The sequence below is a fragment of the Medicago truncatula genome, chromosome 7 (assembly GCF_003473485.1).
Source record: "Medicago truncatula cultivar Jemalong A17 chromosome 7, MtrunA17r5.0-ANR, whole genome shotgun sequence".
In the NCBI taxonomy this organism is placed as follows: domain Eukaryota; kingdom Viridiplantae; phylum Streptophyta; class Magnoliopsida; order Fabales; family Fabaceae; genus Medicago; species Medicago truncatula.
Window position 1 is genome coordinate 4105942 of NC_053048.1, and position 20910 is coordinate 4126851.

A 20910-nucleotide genomic window follows, 5' to 3' on the forward strand; every position below is an offset into this window, starting at 1 on the left:
GAAGATCTTGTGCCATAATTCTATGGACTTTTCCTGCATGGAAAATTCAGCTACTAGTAACAGAGTCTAATATAAGGAGGATTCAAAGGTATTTCCCAAAAACCACTTATAAGAAGGTATTTAACAGAAAAATCATCGTGTTACTACATACAATCGAATCATACCATTGAATTTCATGCCGAACCTAATATTTTGTTCCTAGGGGAAGCTATGTCGAGTGCACAACTCAGACTTAGATAACCGTGTAGTGATAAATATCATCATCTAGCTTTCTACATTGGCAATGGTATTGTGCTTATAAGGTATCATATCAAATCTTTTACCAAATAACACTAGCCAAATTAGGAAATTTGTAAACCGTTTCTAATCTCGTAAACTTTCCCATTCGAGAAACACTCTTTGAATTAACCCTTGTATTATATTCCCTCTTAATGTCAATTTTGGCTTATTAATTGTTGTTGTTGCAATAATTCATCAATCAAATTTTCTGTAATTAATACTCATATATAAATTACCATGTTTTATTCAAAATATCCAAGATCAATATCGATTAAATCATTTTGATTGTATGGTTTTTCAAAACTCACAAATCACAAACATTAAAACTTTGCCTAAAAAGTCTGAAAATGAAATATCTCCATATCAAATTCTAGCTTTATAATTTATTAAAATATTCTTCAGATTTTATGAACACAAATGTTGTTTTTGTTTTTTTTAACAGCTAATACTTTATTAATAATTCACTCCTGCTCAAGAGGAGAGGAAAGTTGCAAAATGCTACAACAGCAAGAAAAGCCAAGACACAACAAAACAAACTGTGAGAGAAAATAATAGAGATAAAAAAAAAAAAAAAAAAAAAACTCATCACAATGGCCAAACACACCCAATGCATAGCCCCCCAAAACTATTGTCTCAATAAACACTCCCTCAGGTTCCAACACCACTTATGGTACAGTGAAGCCGCCACCTTCAACCAACTTAAACTCCAACGCCAAGGTGAAAAAACCTTTATTACATCGACAATTCCATCAACCTCCTTGACACTATTATTGAATATTCTATAATTTCGCTCCTTCCAAATTTTCCAATGCTGGGTATTGGAGACCTCCTATATATCTTGAGGCATAGAGTTTTGAGCAGTAACTTGAGAAGAAATAGTTTTTTGAAGGAAATGAGTAAACTCGTCAAGAAGGTCGGGATAGCCTTGGAAAAGTGTAGTAACCTGAAGATGTTCAATTATGACAAATCAAGTATCAATATCACTATGTTTGGTTCATCTCAATGACCTTATGATGCAATTTTAGTCTCCAGATTTTGACTATGCACAATTAGATTCAAAACTAAATTGTTTCTTGTACATTAAAAACGAATCTTCATTAAGAGAATCCATCAAACTCAACATCAGTAATACCTTTATCTTTTTCAAGAACTTTTAGCATCTTCCAATTTAACATGAACTTGTTCCTCCTCCAATGGAAGCTTGATTTCATATCCATCAGGTAGGAAGTAGTTTAATCTTGATATTAAATCACTATGACCTTCAAATATTTTCTTCATTTTTATAACCAGATTTGCATCATCAATTCTACAAAATATACCAAATGGATAGACAAATTAATTACAACCAACAAAAATTAATAGAATACATTTCATTCTTTAAAATTAAAAATCCATTTCACAATATAATAAAAAAATAGTGGTCACAAATGATCAAACCTTTGTGTCCTGTAATCCTTCAAGACATTCAGAAAGTTATCATTCTTTTCCCTCTGATTAACTTGAATAAATCTACATTTAACTTCATTCAAAAATTCTTTGGCATTTTTTGCTTCACAATGTTCCAGAGATTGTTCCTCCTCCGATGGAAGCTTGATTGCATATCCATCAGGCATGTAATAGTTCAATCTTAATATAAGATCTCTATGACCTTCAAATAATCCCTTTAATAATTTACTGAGATTCGCAGCATCAATCCTACATAATGTAGCAAAAAGATAGACAAATTAATTACAATCAACAATATTTAATAAAAATCCATTTCAAAATATATTAAAAAAAAATAAATAGTGGTCACAAAAGATCAAACCTTTGTGTCTTGTAATCATTCAAGACATTCAAAAAGTTATCACACTTATCCCTCTGATTAACTTGAATAAATCTACACTTAACATCATTGACAAATTCTTTGGCATTTTTTTCTTCAGAATGTTCTAGAGATTCTTCCTCCTCTTTTGGAAGCTTGATCTTAAATCCATCAGGCATGAAGTAGTTCAATCTTGATATAAGATCTCTATGACCTTCGAATAATCCATTCAATAATTTACTGATAGTTGCATCATCAATCCTACAGAAGGTACCAAAAGGATACACAAATCAATTACAATCAACAATATTTAATAAAACCCATCAAACAATATAATAAACAAAATAGTGGTAAGACATGATCAAACCTTTTTGTCTTGTAATCCTTCAAGACTTTCAGAAAATCATCATACTTATCCCTCCTGTTATCTTGAATAAATCTATGTTTAACTTCATTAAGAAATTCTTTGGCCTTTTTGACTTCACAATGTTTCCGAGAATGTCCTTCCATTATCTCGGGTTGCCCTAGGTTTGACCTTCAATAAAAAAAATCAACAAATGTTACGAAATATTTATGAAACAATTTGAGCACATGGCCAACACAGAAAAATCAAATCAATAGATAAATTAGAAAAACTAAACAAACTATTTAAACTCCCTTGATTTAACAAATATGCATATAAAGAAAAACACGAAGGAGTTTAGATGAACAGTACCTAGAAGAATTCAGATGAAAACAAATGCAGAGAAGAAAAGAAAGAAGAGATCGAGAAAGAACAAAAAGGGGATGGGAAAGAGAGAGTACACAAAGGTCATTTATATGCATAAACATGTATGCTTCTAATATATACGTGATTGCCTAATCAAGAATGATTGTTGAAATGGGGTGAGTCAGCAATTCTATCTAACTACTTTCAGTAAGAAATTAGTTTGATTTCGTTACTGATTTTGTTGAAAGCTTATTAGTTAAGTTTATAAACATCAACGTCACACTCAAATCGGCTAAATCTCATTCGATTCGGTACGTTTCATAAATTCATTTCATTAGTTATGAAATATTTGCTATATGAGACTCATTGGTCAAGGAATGTCAATTTTATGTCCATATGAGTCATACCTATTGTATTGCTTTACTAAACAAACTTTTTAACCTTATATGGTCTAGTAATAATTGTCATTTTCCAGGTCTTATCTTCTTAGTTAAAGTATTCCCAATTGCATACCATATGCCCCAACCTTTGCCTCACAGCACAACCGTAGACTTGTACATGAAAATCATCTAATAATTAATTGATATTTGAAGTCACTCTTTAGAAGTAGAAATCTGAATTGCATGTCGTTGAGCCTTTTCCTTTTGATTTATTTGTTGTTTAAACTTCACATGCCACGTCTTTCGTCTTACATATTGTGTCCTGGTTTCGGTGGGTCGATTACTTTTGCTTCGAGATCGAGAGTCGGGGTCTAGCTACAATCTTTGTTTGACTTGATATGGTTTTTCTCTGGTGTACCGAGGGCGAAGGGTGGCCTGCTAATTTGGTACTAAAATATGGTGGGCTGATCACTTTTGATTCGAGACCGGGAGTCAGTTCTTTGACTCAAGTTGGTTTTTGGGCTTTTGCTTTGTGCTCTTGCGGTGGATCAGAGGTCGCGAGGTTATGGAAACTGCATGATCCTTTGGTCAGGTGCTCTTCGATATGTGGCTCAGCTTGGGTGTTGGAGTATGGAAGTTTTATTTTGAGGGTGTTCTTTGGGGGTGAGTAGTGACGATGGACGGTGGTGGATATCGTGTTTACAGTTGTTTTTGTGAAGGAGTTTGTTTTGGGTGGTGATGTGTTTTGGTGAGTTTATCTTCAGGGGTGTTTTTATGTTGTTATGGTGTACCGTCTATATGTGGCACCATTTGTATCTTGTTTCGTCAATACCTTACGTCTTGCGGGATGAAGTTTAATAATATTTGCCGATAAAAAAAAAAGTAACAATATCCTTGATAATTGAGTTTATATCAAATGAAAGTTTAATCATCTAGATTTTAATTTAAATGGTCATTGGTCATCATCTAGATTTATATTTCTTTTTCATTTGATATAATATAAACTTTTTTTAGTCCCTTACAAAATCAAACCGACACACCTTAGTCTCTGAATTAGTTTCTACCATTTAACATATGATGATGATGATGTGTACGGTTAATTTGGCTATGTGGCATTAACAGGTTAGTTATGAGTCAACGTAGAATTAAAAGAATATTAAGGGGAAAAATTAGATCATCATGAGAAAGCAGATAAAACATAAAAGGGACTCTACCAAAAAATAAAAATAAAACATAAAAGGGTTTAAAACTTTTTTGTCTATTAAAATATAGTTAAAACAGATTCACCATAAGAGAATGATTGCTCGTGTTTGACGAAAAAAATGAATAAATGAATTGCTTAATGCAGAAACGGTAAATGAGTTGAGAAATTCAAAAATCCTAAATGAACATAATTTTATTTCAGTTTCATGCATCTCGTTTTCTGATTTTGTTTTCTCACACACTCTTGCATTTTAGGCGAGTATCAACAACCGTTGTTTCAACCTAACAAGATGAGACATTTGAAGATTAATTAGAATAGACTGACAGTGTAAAACAATTTTGCACTATCAACCAATTAAAATCACCAAATTAAACACATCATCTTAAGTATTAAAAATAGGAAAAATCAAATAAATGGGTCTTCACTCAGATTTATTTATTTTTTAGTATTTATCTATTGCATGTTAAACCGGACAAGTTAGTCTCTCTATCAATTTCTAATACATTTTTTTCATTTTTAAATCGTGAATGGATGAGTCCACGTGTCATATAATGAATGGTCCACGTGTATTTTTAAAAAAAAAATATAAATAAGAAGATATCTATCTCTTGCAACAATTTATTCCAAAACAATAGCTCACAATATTTTCTTTTATCACGAAAGACTCAAGTTTTTTGAAACTAAGCGATCAAATAGTTATTCTCATATTTTGTTAGGGATTAAAATAATACTTTCGTATCATGATGAGGTTTGATTCGTGTGTGGGGAATAGAGAGAACACGTCTATTTGGATTGATCCACGATCAAAAGGCGGTACTTTGTGTTCTAGATTTCGCCGCCTTTTTGAATTATGTAGTAGCATTTTTGTAGCTGAGATAAGGAGGGAAGGTATGGGGTTCGAAGGGAATAGTTGGAGGTTGAGGAGGAGACTTTTTTGCATGGAAGGAAGAATTGATAGTCTAATGTGTTTCTTTGTTAGCTAATTTTGTAATGACGGCATGTGACGAACAAATGGATTTGAAAGTATATATGATCATGATGTTGAGTATCCGGTAAAACATGTTTACCATATTGTACTCATAATGTGCATCATGATCATAATTCTCATTCAAACATTCTATGGAACAAAGTTGTACCTCTCAAAGTTTTTCTATTAGCGTGGAGAACTATCAACAAGAGGATTTCCACAAAAGGCAACTTGATTTGTCATGGAGTGGTTCCTTCAGGTTCTTTGTTGTGTTTATGTGGTTGTGGAAAGGAAAAAAATTGTTAATAATGTTTTTCTCAATTGTAATTTCTTTGGTAGCATTGTCCTTCAATTATGCAATGGTTGGGGATTTCTTGTGTTCATCCGGTTGATGGTTGCTCGCATATATACCTTGCAATTTGATGGTACACAATTTCAAAGGAATGATATTGGTCATTGCCTATAGGTGATTTGGTTGGCTTCATTATGGGTGATTTAGAATGAACATAACTCGCAATTTTTTTTTGCAATAAGGAGCTGAATAGTGATCAGTTAATTTATCGTATTACACTTTTTTTTAGGTGGTTGATTAAATCTCAAAAACCACATTGGTTCTTTTATTTTCATTCTTGGTGGAATAACCCATAAGTTTGTATTGGTTATGCCGTCATGTAATGTTATGTTTGAACTTTTGTTTTTTGGTTTGAATTTTTTTTGGAGGTGTTTTGGTGTTGTATTTTGTGACATTATTTGGAGTCCCTCTTAGGCAGACATTGTGCTTGATTGGGGTCTTTTTTAATATATTTTCTACTAGTATTTTGTGTTTAAAATATGGAGTATAGTTGTTGGATAGAAGATACTTCACTCGTTATAATCAAGGATTATAATAGATTGTCCTTCAGATTGATGGCAAAATCAAACCAGTATAAACATATCTTGTGATTTCTCTCTTTCCTTACTATCTACATTTGTTCATTATGATCTAACTTTCTACTCTTTTTGACAAGTTTTAATTAAAGTTAAATATTTTGATAAAGAACTGGTTCAGTTTTACATTTAAACTGTGTTGGCATCCCAATGTGCCACCAATCCTATACAAACTCTCCAAAATAATTATTATTAATATGAAAAAGGAAAACAAAGGTTGGGGAATAAATCAAACCCACCAAAACAAGATCAACGAAAACGATTAAACTTGAGCAAATGATGCATTAGATGAGTTAAACCAGAGTTATGTTTCATTTTTAATAGTTCAAATTTGTGCTAAAGGGATGACTTGCACTCTTAGTTTCATAGAGTTTCTCTTCAAAAAACAATTTTGCCTAAAATAAATTTCTCGATATATTTACTCCCTAAATGGTTTGTTGGTGGTTCTGGTTATGTTTGTGTATAAGCCTAAAATAAATTATCAATGAATACTAGTCGATACATATGTTTTTGTGTCCCAAAATGAGAGCTCACCTTATGATATAACAACTCTCTTGTAATCTCTCTACTCGAAATTGTTGTGTATATAATTCAAACAAATCACGTCAAGAACTTAGATATGTGGAACAAATATCAAAGACAAACAGTAACCAAACAATATCAAGAATCAAGAATTAGCAACTATGTGTACAGAATACCAACAAACATAATTAAATATCTATATGATAAGAGAGTAGAGGAAGCAACACACCAATAATTGTTTACCTAGTTCAGCCAAAAATAACCTATGTATGGGGGATAGAATATATCTTCAATCCACTATAAAATGAGCGATATAAAGAGGTTACATGAAATTAGGTACGCTTCTCTCAAAGAATTGTTGTTGTTGTGCAAAATTTGAAGTTCAACTGAGGTGATGTGTGATCAGCCGAGTTCATGACAACTTGGTTGATTTATGGTTTCCTTAGTTGAGAAGATGTAGGCTAATTTGCACTGGGACTATATTTCTCAATTGTGGGTTCCTAGACTACTTCAAATAGTGTCTAGTGTATAAGGGTGATAAAAATAAAGCCAAAACATACACAAAAATTGGGTATTTGACGTCTTGAATAATATTTAAAATTGGTTATATTTATAGAATTAGAATAACTAAAAAACATACACTAACATTGCTTGCCATATTTTTAGCCCACTATCGACAATACTACATCATTTAGAGTAACTTATAACATCACTAATGCAAGTGACTATCCTGATAGGCTGAGTTACCGCATAAAATCCCTCCCTTCTAGATGAGTTGTATTAACTATCCCTGTTCTCCATCACCACATTCAACTCACTATGAGATCCTAGGAGAAAACAAAAGGAAAATCTTTATCCTATGTCTAGTCACATCTCAACTATTCAAGTTGTTTGAAAAGAACTTCTCAAGAATCACCACCAAAAATCACTCAACTCTTAGCCTTTTTGTTTTTCTAAAAAATCTCTCTTCTAGTCTCACAACATGATGCAATAATTTATTTTAAGAAAAGCTTAAACAGAGAATCTGCTTCACACACAAAGGAAGAAGCAAAACATTTGAAAATGAATAAATGAGAACAATGGCTAAACACTCCAAATTAATCTTTAAAATTCTCGATAAAACGAGGTCTAAAGGCATGAAGAAAGAACGCAAACTTTCACAAATTTAATTTAGGACTTATGGTATCAAATAATGAAAAATATTCTTTCAAAAGAATCTAAACAACAATAACTTTCTCAATCAATTTCTCTTTACTAATTAATACTCATAAGTCATCATCAAAAAATTTACTCAAAATCTTCATAATCAATATTTTTACTGAAAATCTTCAAAAACTAAATAGATAACCTGCTGGAAAATAAAACTAAAAGAAATAAATCATGTTGCAGCGATTGCTTATCAAGTCTAAAATAAAAAACATTAAATTTCAATCTAAAAATACGAAATTCTCTCCAAACCCTAGTATTGAATAACGAGCTGCATTATGGGAGAAAATGAGTAAACTCATCAATAAGATCCTGGTGGCCTTGAAAAATTGAAATAACCTGCAAAAGTCCAATTATAATTAAAATTAAAATGACATTACCAAAATTAAAAGAAAAGTTTTGTCAAAAAAAAATTAAAAGAAAAGTGATTCATAAGCAAAACACATACAGTTTGGTGGAGCTCCTTAGCACTCTTATGGTCGTTTTTGAACATTTGCATTATGTCTAAAAATGATTCATAAACCTGAGGATTACGTCGAAATCGAGTCTGCATGCAAAGGATCCATTAGAGACATTAAACTAAACATGACTTGAAAATATAAATTTAATTAGCGACAAAAAAATAAAATATCTCTTCATTATCCACACTTTTATAGAGAAATTTTCCGTATTCTCTCTTTAAATTTCACTACTAGAAAAAGCAAAATTAGCGAGGGAAATTAGTGACGGAAAAAATGAAATTCCTCACAAATTCCTTGGTCTCAAAATTTAGTGACGGAATTAGAGAGAGATTTTACGTTTTCCCTCACTAATTTTTGTTTTTTTAGTAGTGTTTGCCTTAGAAAAATGATTTTGTTCCAAAAAATCATTTTTAACTTTAAAATGAAAAGCTAATACAAGGAGCTTAAGTGTAAAAGCTTCAATTTTTAAAAAAATGATTTATATGATAGTAAACACTAAAGATTAGCTTTTATCCATACACAAAAAACAAAAAAAAACTCTAGATTTTTTTTTTAAAGCAAAATCATATTTTTAGGGCAAAACAAACAGATCCTGATTTTACATCGAAAATAAATCTGGATGAAAAGAATCCATCATACAAGTCTACAATACACATACATACCTTCACTTTGCTTATATATTTCAAAGCAAATTCTTTAGTGATCACTTTTGGTTTCTTTGGTGGAAGTGAGATTACAAATCCATCTGGCAAAAAGGTTTGAAATTTCAGTAACAATTCATCATGCCCTTGAAAAAATTCCTTCACTCTTGCCACCACACCCTCCAGATCAATTCTATAAATACATCAAAGTGAAAAAAACAAACCAATTACAATTTACAAATTAAAAAACTTTTCTCCTATTATAATAATAAATAAATAAATCAAACCTTCGTTTCTCGAAATCTTTCAAGACTCTTAAAAATTCATAATACTTATGCTTCTCATCTTTAAAAGCATCCTTTATTTCATTGAGATACATCTTGGCTTCATGATAAGTTATTTTTTTCTTTGCAGCTGATGATCCCCTTGTTCTCTGGGAATGCCAAAAAATATTTAGAGTATTAGAGAAACCAATAAAAAAAATTATTACATCATTATTTTTTTGAATGTCTTTTATCACATTAATTACCAACACACACCATAAGAAAAATCGATATTATTCAACACAACCTTGACTTTATGACCAATATAAATAAAAAACTTACTCATAATAATGAAGATGATTCAAATACAATTGTGGATCCCAATAATACAGTCGATCTCATTTCAAAAATATTTGCAAAATTATATTTTAATCATTTAAATATATTAGAGTCTTTATTTACCTCTCAGCTGACCTATAGGTTAGATAATTCAAAGGTTTAGGGCAACAAAAGTGAACATTTAAAAAATTTCACTACACGTTTTAATTAGATGCTAATTGATTCATCAAGTATAAAAGTTATGTTAAAAAAAAAAAAAATCAAGGAAGAAAAACACAACTCATTTGAACAACAACATATTAGAAAAATTCAGATCTAATTTGAAGAAATCAACATAAAGCAAGAATATGAGTTCTAAGCTTCGTGAAAGAGATCATCAGCTATGAAAGGGATATAAGTGAGTATTAAAACTGCTGAATACAAACTAACGAATAGAAAATGAAAAATTTATATTAAAAACTATCAAGTAAAAAAAATATAATTTGCTTATCTTCAAAATAAAAGGTGTGGATTTTAACCTTTGTCATCTTCAAAAGCTAATAGTGATAACACAGTGGCTTCGATGAGATGGAGTTTTTTTTTTCTTCTGAGTTTCAGATAATAAAAACACAATGAAGAAAATATAAGGGGGATATATAAGAGAATGAGAAAAATAAAAGGTGACATGGGTTAGTTAAATTTGACCCTTTTGCCCAAAGGGGAAAAAGCTTATATAAGGTTTTTTTTACAAAGGGAAAAAGCTTATATATGGTTTAATTATTTTTATTATTTGTAAAAGGAAAATGTTTTTTTTTTTTGAGAGAAAAAGGAAAATGTTTTGTTTACCCATAAAGCTTGATTCAGTGGTAAAAAATAAATTATAGATTTGTGTTAAATTTGAGCTCCGTTTGGTGGTAAATGTAAATGTTTGAATTTTAAGATATATATTTTTTTTTTTATAAACTAAGATATTCTTTATTATTGACTATGATATTATCCTCTCACCCTAAAAAATTTCCATCAAAATAAAAAAATGTTTGATTTACACCTCATAACAGGTATACATCTTGAGAGATAAATAGAGTGATCTTCTAGCCATATGCCCAATGAATTTTTCTATCGGAATATTAGAGGTATTGATACTTGGACATGAGAGTTGTTTTAAAAAATTTATTTTTGTCTCATAAAACTGTATTAATTTTTATTTTGGAACCAATGATAAAATTTTCTCAAATTCCTTCTTGGTATTTGCTTATCCAAAAAAAAAAAAGAAACTTATAGATTGATAAGAGTAACTATATTTGTACAACTTTTAAGACAACCATCTTCTTCTATTTTGGGTTAAATCTCAACTCTTGGAACTAATAAAACAGTTAAGATTATATTGAGTTTTCTGTGCTTATCTCTTTTTAAAATGAGAGAGAATAAGATCATCGTGATAGTATGACAAATAAAGTTGTTTTTAAAATAGTTGTACAAATAAAGATAAAGATAGAGATAAGATACGGTGTTGAAGAATGTTGGAAAAAAAGGTGTCCAAATATAATGGTTGTGTTTTGAAAGAATATCATGGTGGTTTATAAAATAAATTGTTTTTTGTATAAAATAAAATATTTGGTGGAGATCTCATTGAATGTATAAGAGTTGTTTTATTTGAAGAACTATTTAGATGACAACTTTTATGACAGATAGCCATAAATTTAAAAAGAGTACGAGGAATTGACATAAAAATCAAAGCAATTTAGAGAGCAAGTAAAAACATATTGTGAATATGAGAAAGAAAATTGTTATAAAAGTTGTCAAAAATGGATGTTAAAATATCATTTTTCAATGTATAAACCTTGAGAGAGAAATAAATAAGAGATTGATGTGATAGATTGATGACATGATTGTATGATATATACACACACACATGAATGTATATGGGTTTTGCTAGAAGACACATTTTATGAAAGTGTATTTTAGCAAGTTATCCTATAAACATTTGTTAAAAGACCAACTAATTTTATTTTTTTTGAAGGAAAAGACCAACTAATTTTTATGAAGGTTTCTTTTAACAAGTTATAATAAAAAGTTGATAATCACACCTTGAGGTATGGATTGTTAAAAGACACTTTCATGGGTGTCTTCTAACAAAACTATATATATATGGATCATGCTAACATTTGTCATAAGTGCACGCGTTTAAGTTTCTTTAAGTGGTAAGTATTTATAAAAAAAAATAGTAGTACTTAAAGTTTTAAAAATAAATTGGCACAATTTCCTATATATTTTTTTCATCTTTCATAATTTAACATGTATGAGAGTTTTTGACATATATTTATCAAAATTATTTTTTAATACATTATTTATCAAAAGTATTTTTTAACATGTATAATTGGTAAATAAATGTATATTTGGTAACCTTATTAAACACGTTTAATAAAATAAATAAAAAAATCATTGTTTGGTAATTTTTTTTAAGGGAAAAAATATCATTCTTTTTATTGTTAAATACAATTTTGGACATTGTATTAGAATTTCTTCTGCAGTATGTACCTGGCCAGTAGTGTAAAATTTATCGAAAAAGAAAAAAAATATTTTGGGCATTCAATCATATTTGACCAAATACATATAAATGTTAAGAATTAACATAATAACCTTCTAAAAGAAAAAGAATTAACAAAATAAATTAAAAATGTTTTAAAAATAAAATGAATTAAATTAACATCTTCATATATTTTAAAAAAATAGAGAATGGGAAAATAATATTACTAATGGTGATTATGGTATCACTAATTATAATTTTACGACTATTTGATCAAAGATTTAAGCTACCTCTCTAAAAGTTTTGGTCAAAAATTTTTTATTACAAAAACAAAATGATATTCTTTCGTTCAAATTGATAGAATACATCAAATACAATAACATGATCAATATCATTAAAAACGTAAATGATGAATCTGCGAAACAAACACACATCAAGTTTGGTGACAAGGCTAAAGCCCCAATGAAAATTGATGTTGATCCCTTTCAAGTTTCTGATGACATGTACACAGAACCAGTCGACTGCTTAGTGGTTGAAGCAAGTACTAAAGTTTATGACTATTTGGTTGTGAAGGCTACTGAATACCCCAATATTGCCAAGAAAGTGGTTTCTGAGCCACATTATGATGAAAAAAATGAAAGTGGCATACCCGAAATCTGAAGAGGAACTAATTGATTTCCTCAACATGCGCAAACTTAATAACTCTGAGGTGATGTTTATCACCATATGCATTTCATTATTTGACAAAGATGCTACAAAAGGCATTGGCAATTTCAATAACAATTTAAAAAAAAAGGGAAAATGGTCCAACAACAGGTCAAATTTCACTTTTAATAGTAGTGTGGTCTCATATAAGGCCTCACCTTCGACCATGAATCCACATCACAAAAATGGTCGAACCAAATCATTTGTACCAACCTCAAAGGCTCCAGTCGAAAAGTGGGTCCAGTATAGTGGGCAAAATGTTCCTAATAACAAAGGAAACATGTTAAGAGGGGGCAATACCCTATCTAGTCCAAAAGATCAGGGTGAGTCAAAGAAGTATTCCTACAACAACAATTATAAAGGGAAGAATCCAATGACTAGAACCCAATGGCACAAGTTCTAAAGGCAAAAGTAGGTTGTTGCCAAAGAAAATGTTGGAACTATCACTGCTTGAAAAGACAAGCTTAAAGCTGTCGAATTGGCTAGAAGGCCGGTCAAAGAAATGATATTTCCTCCTTTTCTATCAATCAAAGAAAGCATATATGTCAAAGATGAAGAAATGGACTTTGACTTCATATATTCGAAACCAGACTTCAATGTGTTGTGCAATGTAGTGTCAATTCTTCCTGCTCAATATGATGTAATATCTGAAGTGGAAGAGAATGAAGAAGAATTCGACACAGAAAACATGGCTAACCATAAGTCAGTTTTCTATTACGTAATGAATAATGGTTGGGTGGAGGAGCAAGAAGGCTGAAGTCTATCCCAAGAACAAGAAGATATATATGTATTTGACATGTTATAATAGACCTGTGGATCAATACTTAAAAGTTGTAAAAATGTGTCCCTAGTTCATTTGAATATGAGTTTGTTGTTTATGTTGTTTTGGTTTTGTAATGATACTATGAAACTGCTTGATGGCTCTTTTAATGAATGCTAAAGATATATAGTTTTGAGATTATATTTGATGTGACTAGTTTTTTTAATCATCCACAATAAAGAAACCTCTAAAATATATTTGATGTGATTACTTTAGTTTAATCTAGCGTAATAAATTTTGATTACAAATAAAAAATAATTATTGGAAAGGCACACTGTAAGTTATTAAAAAAAAAACTAAAATGCTTGAAGATTACTACGAAATTTCTAGGATCATGTAGCTAGGAATTTATTAGGAAACTATTTAAGCAATATCCTAGCGAAATAGTTACGAATCATAAACTTTGGAACACTATATTGCTACAAATTAGTCTGAAAGCCGCTAGGATTTTATTTTTATTAGTTGCTAATTAGCTAGGGAATATTTTCCTAGATAAGTTGCCGCCCAATATGGCAACTAATTCCCAATAAAACAGTAGCTAAATGAGTTTTACTAGAAATTAACTATGATTTAGCTACTATTAATTTTGTAGCAAATCACTGATTTTCTTGTAGTGTAACTCCTTACTTGTCACAAAAAATAAAAAAACAATAACTCCTTCTGAGTGGAATCATGAAGTGAAGAGATTATTACAGGCAAAATATCATTCTCCCTCAAGTGCACATACTTCAAATAAAGTGGAAGCTACTTAAGCTCTAGAGTTGGTGGTTTTTCAATTGATGGCTGCTGAGTTTTTAAATCATCCCTTGTCAGCTCAAGTGATTCATACTTTCTATCCCAAAGTCTTGGAGATGGATCTAGTTCATTGACCTCAACGAATTCTTCTTCAATATGCTCCAATTCTTCAAGTTGCTCAATTTTAAAGACTGGATCCACACCTTGAAGAAATGCTTATGAACCAAGTGATCTACAATTTTAATCATGGATACCTATTCTATATTTTCATCTGGAAATCTCATGGATCTTGGTATGTTAAACTTAACTTGCTGATTATTTACTCTCATAGGCAGTTCACCCTTGTAAACACTGTGAGAGTTAACTTAAAATCAGATTTCTGCAGAATCGTGGCACGATGGCTGGGCAACGTGGCACGATTGGAGGTTTCAAGTTTGAGGCAAAGCACTGGAAAAATCGTGGCACGATGGGGTCGCATCGTGGCACGATGGTACGCTGGCAGCGAATAACAGAAACGTATTTTGGGTGCAGATTTGTTCCAAATTTTAAGCGATACTTTTACTATAAATTAATATAGACCTTGTATCAGAGCAAACTTTGAGAGATAGAGGGGGCTGAAACAAGGGTTTAGAAAGACAACAACAAAACTAGGGTTTGTATAGAGTTTGTCTCTTTGGAACAAACGCTAGGGCTTGTGGGTTGATTCACCTTGGTAAACACTATTAGGATTGAGTCTCTTGGTTACGGGAAGAGGCTGAGACTTTGGGTAGAATTAGGCGGGAGACTTATTCTTGTAACCCATTGATTTCTCTTTTGTAACGTTACTCATCATATAGTGGATCGGAGGGCTGCTCTCTCCCCCAGACTATGTTAATTTGGACCGAACTGGGTCAACAAATTCTTTTGTGTTCTTCTCTTCTTTGTGTTCTTCTCGCCGTTGTTTTTCTACTTTTGGTTTGTATTTAATTGTTCCATACATTTTGTTTTGGTTGCTTGATTATCTCTTGCTCCACACATCAAGTTATTATTGATGTGATTTCTCATCGAATTCGCAACAAACACCAATCCTTGAAACCTACGAAGCAGCTAGTGGCCCGGCTATAAATTCTCAAAAATCAGTCATTACTTTCGGTCACAACAATTATAGTACCGTCAATGCTAATATTACTACTTTTTTGGGTGGTGGAGACAATAAGACATGCTAAATATCTGCCCTCCCGTCTACCGTAGGTTGCAAAAAAAATCTATATTTTGGTTTATCAAGGACCACATATGGAAAAATATTCAACATTGGAATTCTCGTTCTTTATCAAAGGCATGTTATCGGAGATTTTCTACTTCCAACTACTCTAGGAAAAGGAATTGAGGGCATGATGAATTCCTTTTATTGCGGTACAACGAAAAATGCTGGCCTAAACTTCTGTAACTTTGAAGGTTTTAGCCTTGCTATGTTTTATACTCGTTATGATGGCCTAAAGCATATTTTTTTTTGGAGATTGGCCTGTTCTTTCCATCCTACTCAACTAAATTTACGAAACCAAAACATTAAATGTCAATCTAATTGTGTTAGGTGCTCCCATACTGTTGAAGATGAGATTCATATCTTTCTTGAGTGTGCTTATGTTGTTAACTGTTGAAATGAGGCAAATTTATGGAATACAATAAAAACCGTCTACAAATATATTTCGCATACTTGCAGGGAGCATATGGCTCAGTCGAAAACTTGATTATGAGAGAAAATTCAAGATGATACTTCAATCACTCTCAACCTTTCTTTTGATACACTGTGGTTACATTTGGTGTAATCGTTCTATTGAAAATCCTTGCAAAGCACCGGCCACTCTAGCTTGGAAGAAGCCTAGTATTAACTTGTTAAAATGTAATGTTGATTGTGCCACTTTCTCGATTGAAGGGAAATTCATAGTTGGTATGATTTCGTGATAGATCTTGTGTTGTTCTTGGATTTTTAAATTGTTGTATTTTGATTTCCAAATTCTATTTTCCACCGAATTTGTTACTAGGTTTGAGTCACGATCAGGTCACTTTCTTTAAGACGTTTTGTGACACTGTTCAAAATTTGTGTAAGGAAGACTATCAACCACGCCGCCTCCAGGATAAAAGCCCCACTACAACTATGTGGTTAACTACTGCACTGTAGAAAATCGTTCGAGAATTACACTCTCAAATATGATACTAAGACCACTCTTTAATATTGAAACCACTTTAATATGATACTGTTACCACTCTATTATGGTGCTGAGACCACTCAAATATGGTGTTATCACCATTCTAATTATTAACTTCTCCAACTATGATACTATGATCACTCAATTATGGTTTTACACAATTCTAATGTCTAACTTGTTCAAGAATCGAAGAAGAATATATTTTAAGATCATTCATAAATTTGAAGGGACATTATACTGAAAAAGGGACTATGATCTTATTATTTATTCCAAAGGACATAGATATATCGAAGGGACTATGAACTTAAGACCATTCATAATTTCGAAGGAACATTAAACCGAAAATGGACTATAGTCTTAAGAACACTCTTAATTTCGAAAGGACAAAATATGAGATGAAAAGAGGAAAGAATCGTCAACACAAGTCAAGAAAGAGTTCCCGACAACTCAATGAAACTCTTTGGTGTGTTTTTAGAACTGAGTGGAGTCCTCTATTTATATAGAGATTTTGTAACTATTTTAGCAAAAATTGCGACAGCAGTTACTCTAATGGATACGATCAAAATGGAATTTATCCATTAATCAGTTCAACAACACCTGTGGATAGGATCAAAAGAAACAAATCCACAAAAGTGGAGGAAACAAACTATTGAATTTGAATGAATGAAATATAAGAAATTCAATTAAATTATTATTCTTATCACAACAATCATAAGCTAAATTTATGGGAAGTGATATTCACAAATAAAAATAATAATTACTATTATTTTTATCATTATCAAGTATTTAAAATTAAATATCACAATTTAAGCACTACTAATGATGTGTGTGTTCTATTTTATGTGAGACCCCCACACTCTATTTTTTCAATTCACGCAATATTAGATCAAAGTATAATTACTTGGTATTTAATCTTCCAATTTTTCTTCCAACATCAGATCACTATTCCAACATCTTGCAATCTTGTTCAAGCCAACACAATGTGAAGCTACAACCCTTAAATATTCTCTTCCAAGTAGCGGGTATGAGTGAGTCAATTTTGAGAGCGAATTGTGAGATGGTTATAAATTGTTATTAATTACAAATGGTGGACCTTTTTATAACGAACTAAGTACTTTATTACTATCTTCGTCCCTAAATATAGAAGTCTTTTGTAAAAATTACGGAGATTAAGAAAGTTAGTTGTAGTATTAAATTTGTATATAATTACTATTATTGTTTTTAAAATTTTATCCTTAAGAGAGAGAGTTAATTTATGTTTTCAACATAATATTTATTGTTGATTGAATAAAAAGATGTAAAATAAATAAGGGTATGTTGGTAAAAAAATAATCTATGTACTTGAAAATATCAAAGGAGTCTTATAAAAAGGAACAATTTTTTTTTCAAAAAAATCTTATAATTAGAGACGGAGGTAGTAATTTATATGTCTCTTATTTCTGAAAAATGCTAGCTACAATCTAGTTTTTGTCGGTAGACAAAAAAATAGAGTCGCTCACAACCTTGCAAGATCATCTTTATTATAATCTAACCTCAATGTTTTTATGATCCTCCTCTATCCTTAATTGTAAGATCAAATTTTCTATTACTCCCTTCATTCCTAATTATAAGTCTCCTTTGAAAAAAAAATTGTCCCTAAATGTAAGCCTTTGCAACTAACAAGATACATTTAATATTTTTTTTCCCAAACCTGCCCTATGTTATTAAGACAAGCTTATCTTGATATATAACATTTAAAGTTATAAGACAAAGGGTATTTAGAAAGATTTTCCGATAACAGGGACACATTCACTTCACTAACCACTTTTCTCGATATAGGTTTTTAAGGTTTTTTTTCTTTAAAACAATGATATTTTAGTTTTTTTTCACTAACCGATTAGTTTTTTTCTACCTTCCTTCGCATTTAAACCTTCAACTCTTTATCCCTTTATCCCTTAGTTTAAGTTAATTGAGCTAATCAACCCATTTTAAAGATATGATGCTATATTATATTTATTGACACTCGTAAATATTTTATCAATGAAAAAAAACTCATTAATTTATGAGTCAAAGACAAAAAAAAGTCATTTTATTTTATATTACTTATTTCTTTTTTGACTAAATTATTTTTTTGACTAAATTATTAATTAATTAACTAAAATATTACAAAGAGATCATGTTTTTCTTAATAAACAAAGATATTATGTTTGTAGAAGAGCGTTTATTAAATTAATCTTAAGAAATATAATATTAAGATGCCACTTTGTAATATAATAAAATATATGTAATATAACCCAGTCAAATCATATTAAAAGCTTTTTTTTGGAAATAGAATCATATTAAATGTTATTAGTAAATTATTATATCAATTCATATAATATCTTCTAAAATATTTACGCGATGAATTGACTACACCATTCGGTCACTATTATAAAAAAAATTAACATTTTAGATTCATTCAATTAATGGTGTATTTAATCTTGATTATAGACCACATATATAATTTAATGAATGAATCTAAAATGATATTTTTTTTCTTATAATAGTGATCGGATGGTGTATATATGTTTAAAACAAATTAATTGTCCTTGTACACAAATATTAAATGTTATTAGTAAATTATTATATCAATTCATATAATATTCTAAAATATTTACCCGATGAATTGACTACATGGTTACTATTATAAACAAAAATTAATATTTTAGATTCATTCAATTAATTAATGATGTATTTAGTCTTTATTATAGACCACATACATAATTCAATGAATGAATCTAAAATGTTGATTTTGGTTATAATTGTGACCGGAGAAAGGTGTATATGTGTAAAACAAATTACATTGTCTTTGTATACAAATTAAATATTGACAGGATTTCGATACTACTTAAATTTTTTTCACAATATATATATTTTTTTTTTTATGGTGGCCGGAGTTTAAATCTCAAATCTTGCATATATCATACATTGTTTCTACCAACTGAGGTAAGTTCACGAGTACTTTTCACAGTATATGTATTAAAAAATCATTCGTTGCATTATTTTCCTCATCCTTTTCTTATATAATATATATCATCATATGGTGAATTCCTTCTCCTTTATTTCTTCATTATCTCTTTCATTCTGAATCTCAAACTAAAAATAAGCTCCATCTCGACAAATATTTCGTGTTCTTCCTTTTGATTATTGAAGAACCACAGAGGTTGATAAAAGCAATTTAATTTTTCGTATTAGTTTTTTCTCTTTCCTTTATATCTTCTATATCTTTCTTTGGAATTTAGTGGTTTTGGGACTTTACATAAAATCAAACATTTCAATTTTCATTTCAATTCCTTCAAATTTATCATCTCATTGGTTTACATTGAAGTATGCAATTTTTTACTCTTTTTTTTGGTTTTCTTGATTCATAATTCTTCCAAGTTGATCTTTAACATATGGTTCGAAGCCCTAAAATCTTTAACTGAGTAGTCCTCTCAAAAAACAAAAATTTTAACTGAGTAGTCAAGTTTTTAAATTCTTTTTTATTTTGAAGCCCTAAAATTTTGGTTTTTCTAATCTTTAATTATTATTATTTAAAAAATAATAATTGGGAAATGAGATCAAATGATTCATATATACAATTATGTTTGAATCGTTCTCATCATAAGTTGAATTCTAATTTTTATTGGTTTATTATGTCAAGGCTTTTGTTGAAAATTTTCTCATTGATTTCTCTGATGGTCTAAAAAAAAAAATTGACTTGAAAACACAGAAGATGAAAAGAGTATATGCTGACAGGCCAGTGATTGATCCCGAATCTATTTACAAATATCTGCGCAAGGTGAGGGTAAGTATTCAATGTTATTTTTAATTTTTTTTAGCAAAGATAAAGCTAATTTATTTCATTAAAGAGTAACAAATAGTATAAACGAGACGGTATGTCATAAAATATGGGGACAGGGTGGGACCGTGGGATAAGGAGGCTCTAGCTATGCTACGAGCTATCCTATTTGCTTGTCTCCTGACATTACTCACAATAAAATTATTGTGAGATGACAATAGATCCTTACATCTAGAAATAATATCTCCGAACTCATTATGTGGAGTAGAGTTTGAAGTTAATAGTGTCAACAAGTAACCTACAGTCGGACACGGATATAACAGATGTCATGTGACAATTAATATCAATGTTTATAGCCTCAAATAAGCTTAACATTTCAGCTACTGAAAAAGAGTAGAATTGAAATAAGAATACTTTGAGAAGCCTAACAACAACGCCTCAGAGGATTCTTTAAAGC

General features: G+C 30.3%; 1 protein-coding gene across 1 annotated transcript; it reads right to left on the reverse strand.

Annotated features, from left to right (window-relative positions):
* Positions 1-1422: 1422 nt before the first annotated feature.
* LOC11428127 (paired amphipathic helix protein Sin3-like 1) lies at positions 1423-2593 on the reverse strand. The gene is made up of 4 exons (XM_024770361.1): positions 2451-2593; positions 2087-2344; positions 1717-1974; positions 1423-1585 (listed from the first exon to the last, which is right to left on the reverse strand). Exons 1-4 carry the CDS (start codon positions 2591-2593, stop codon positions 1423-1425), a joined length of 822 nt encoding a protein of 273 aa, XP_024626129.1.
* Between the last annotated feature and the right edge of the window lie 18317 nt (positions 2594-20910).

What these genes read in the sequence shown, in the direction of transcription:
- LOC11428127 (XM_024770361.1), bottom strand. Translation starts at nt 2,593, where the DNA reads ATGGAAGGACATTCTCGGAAACATTGTGAAGTCAAAAAGGCCAAAGAA. An exon ending in AATGATTACAAGACACAAAG is followed by an intron (nt 1,975 to 2,086) that starts GTTTGATCTTTT and finishes TACATTATGTAG; the next exon opens with GATTGATGCTGCGAATCTCA. An exon ending in AAGGATTACAGGACACAAAG is followed by an intron (nt 1,586 to 1,716) that starts GTTTGATCATTT and finishes TATATTTTGTAG; the next exon opens with AATTGATGATGCAAATCTGG.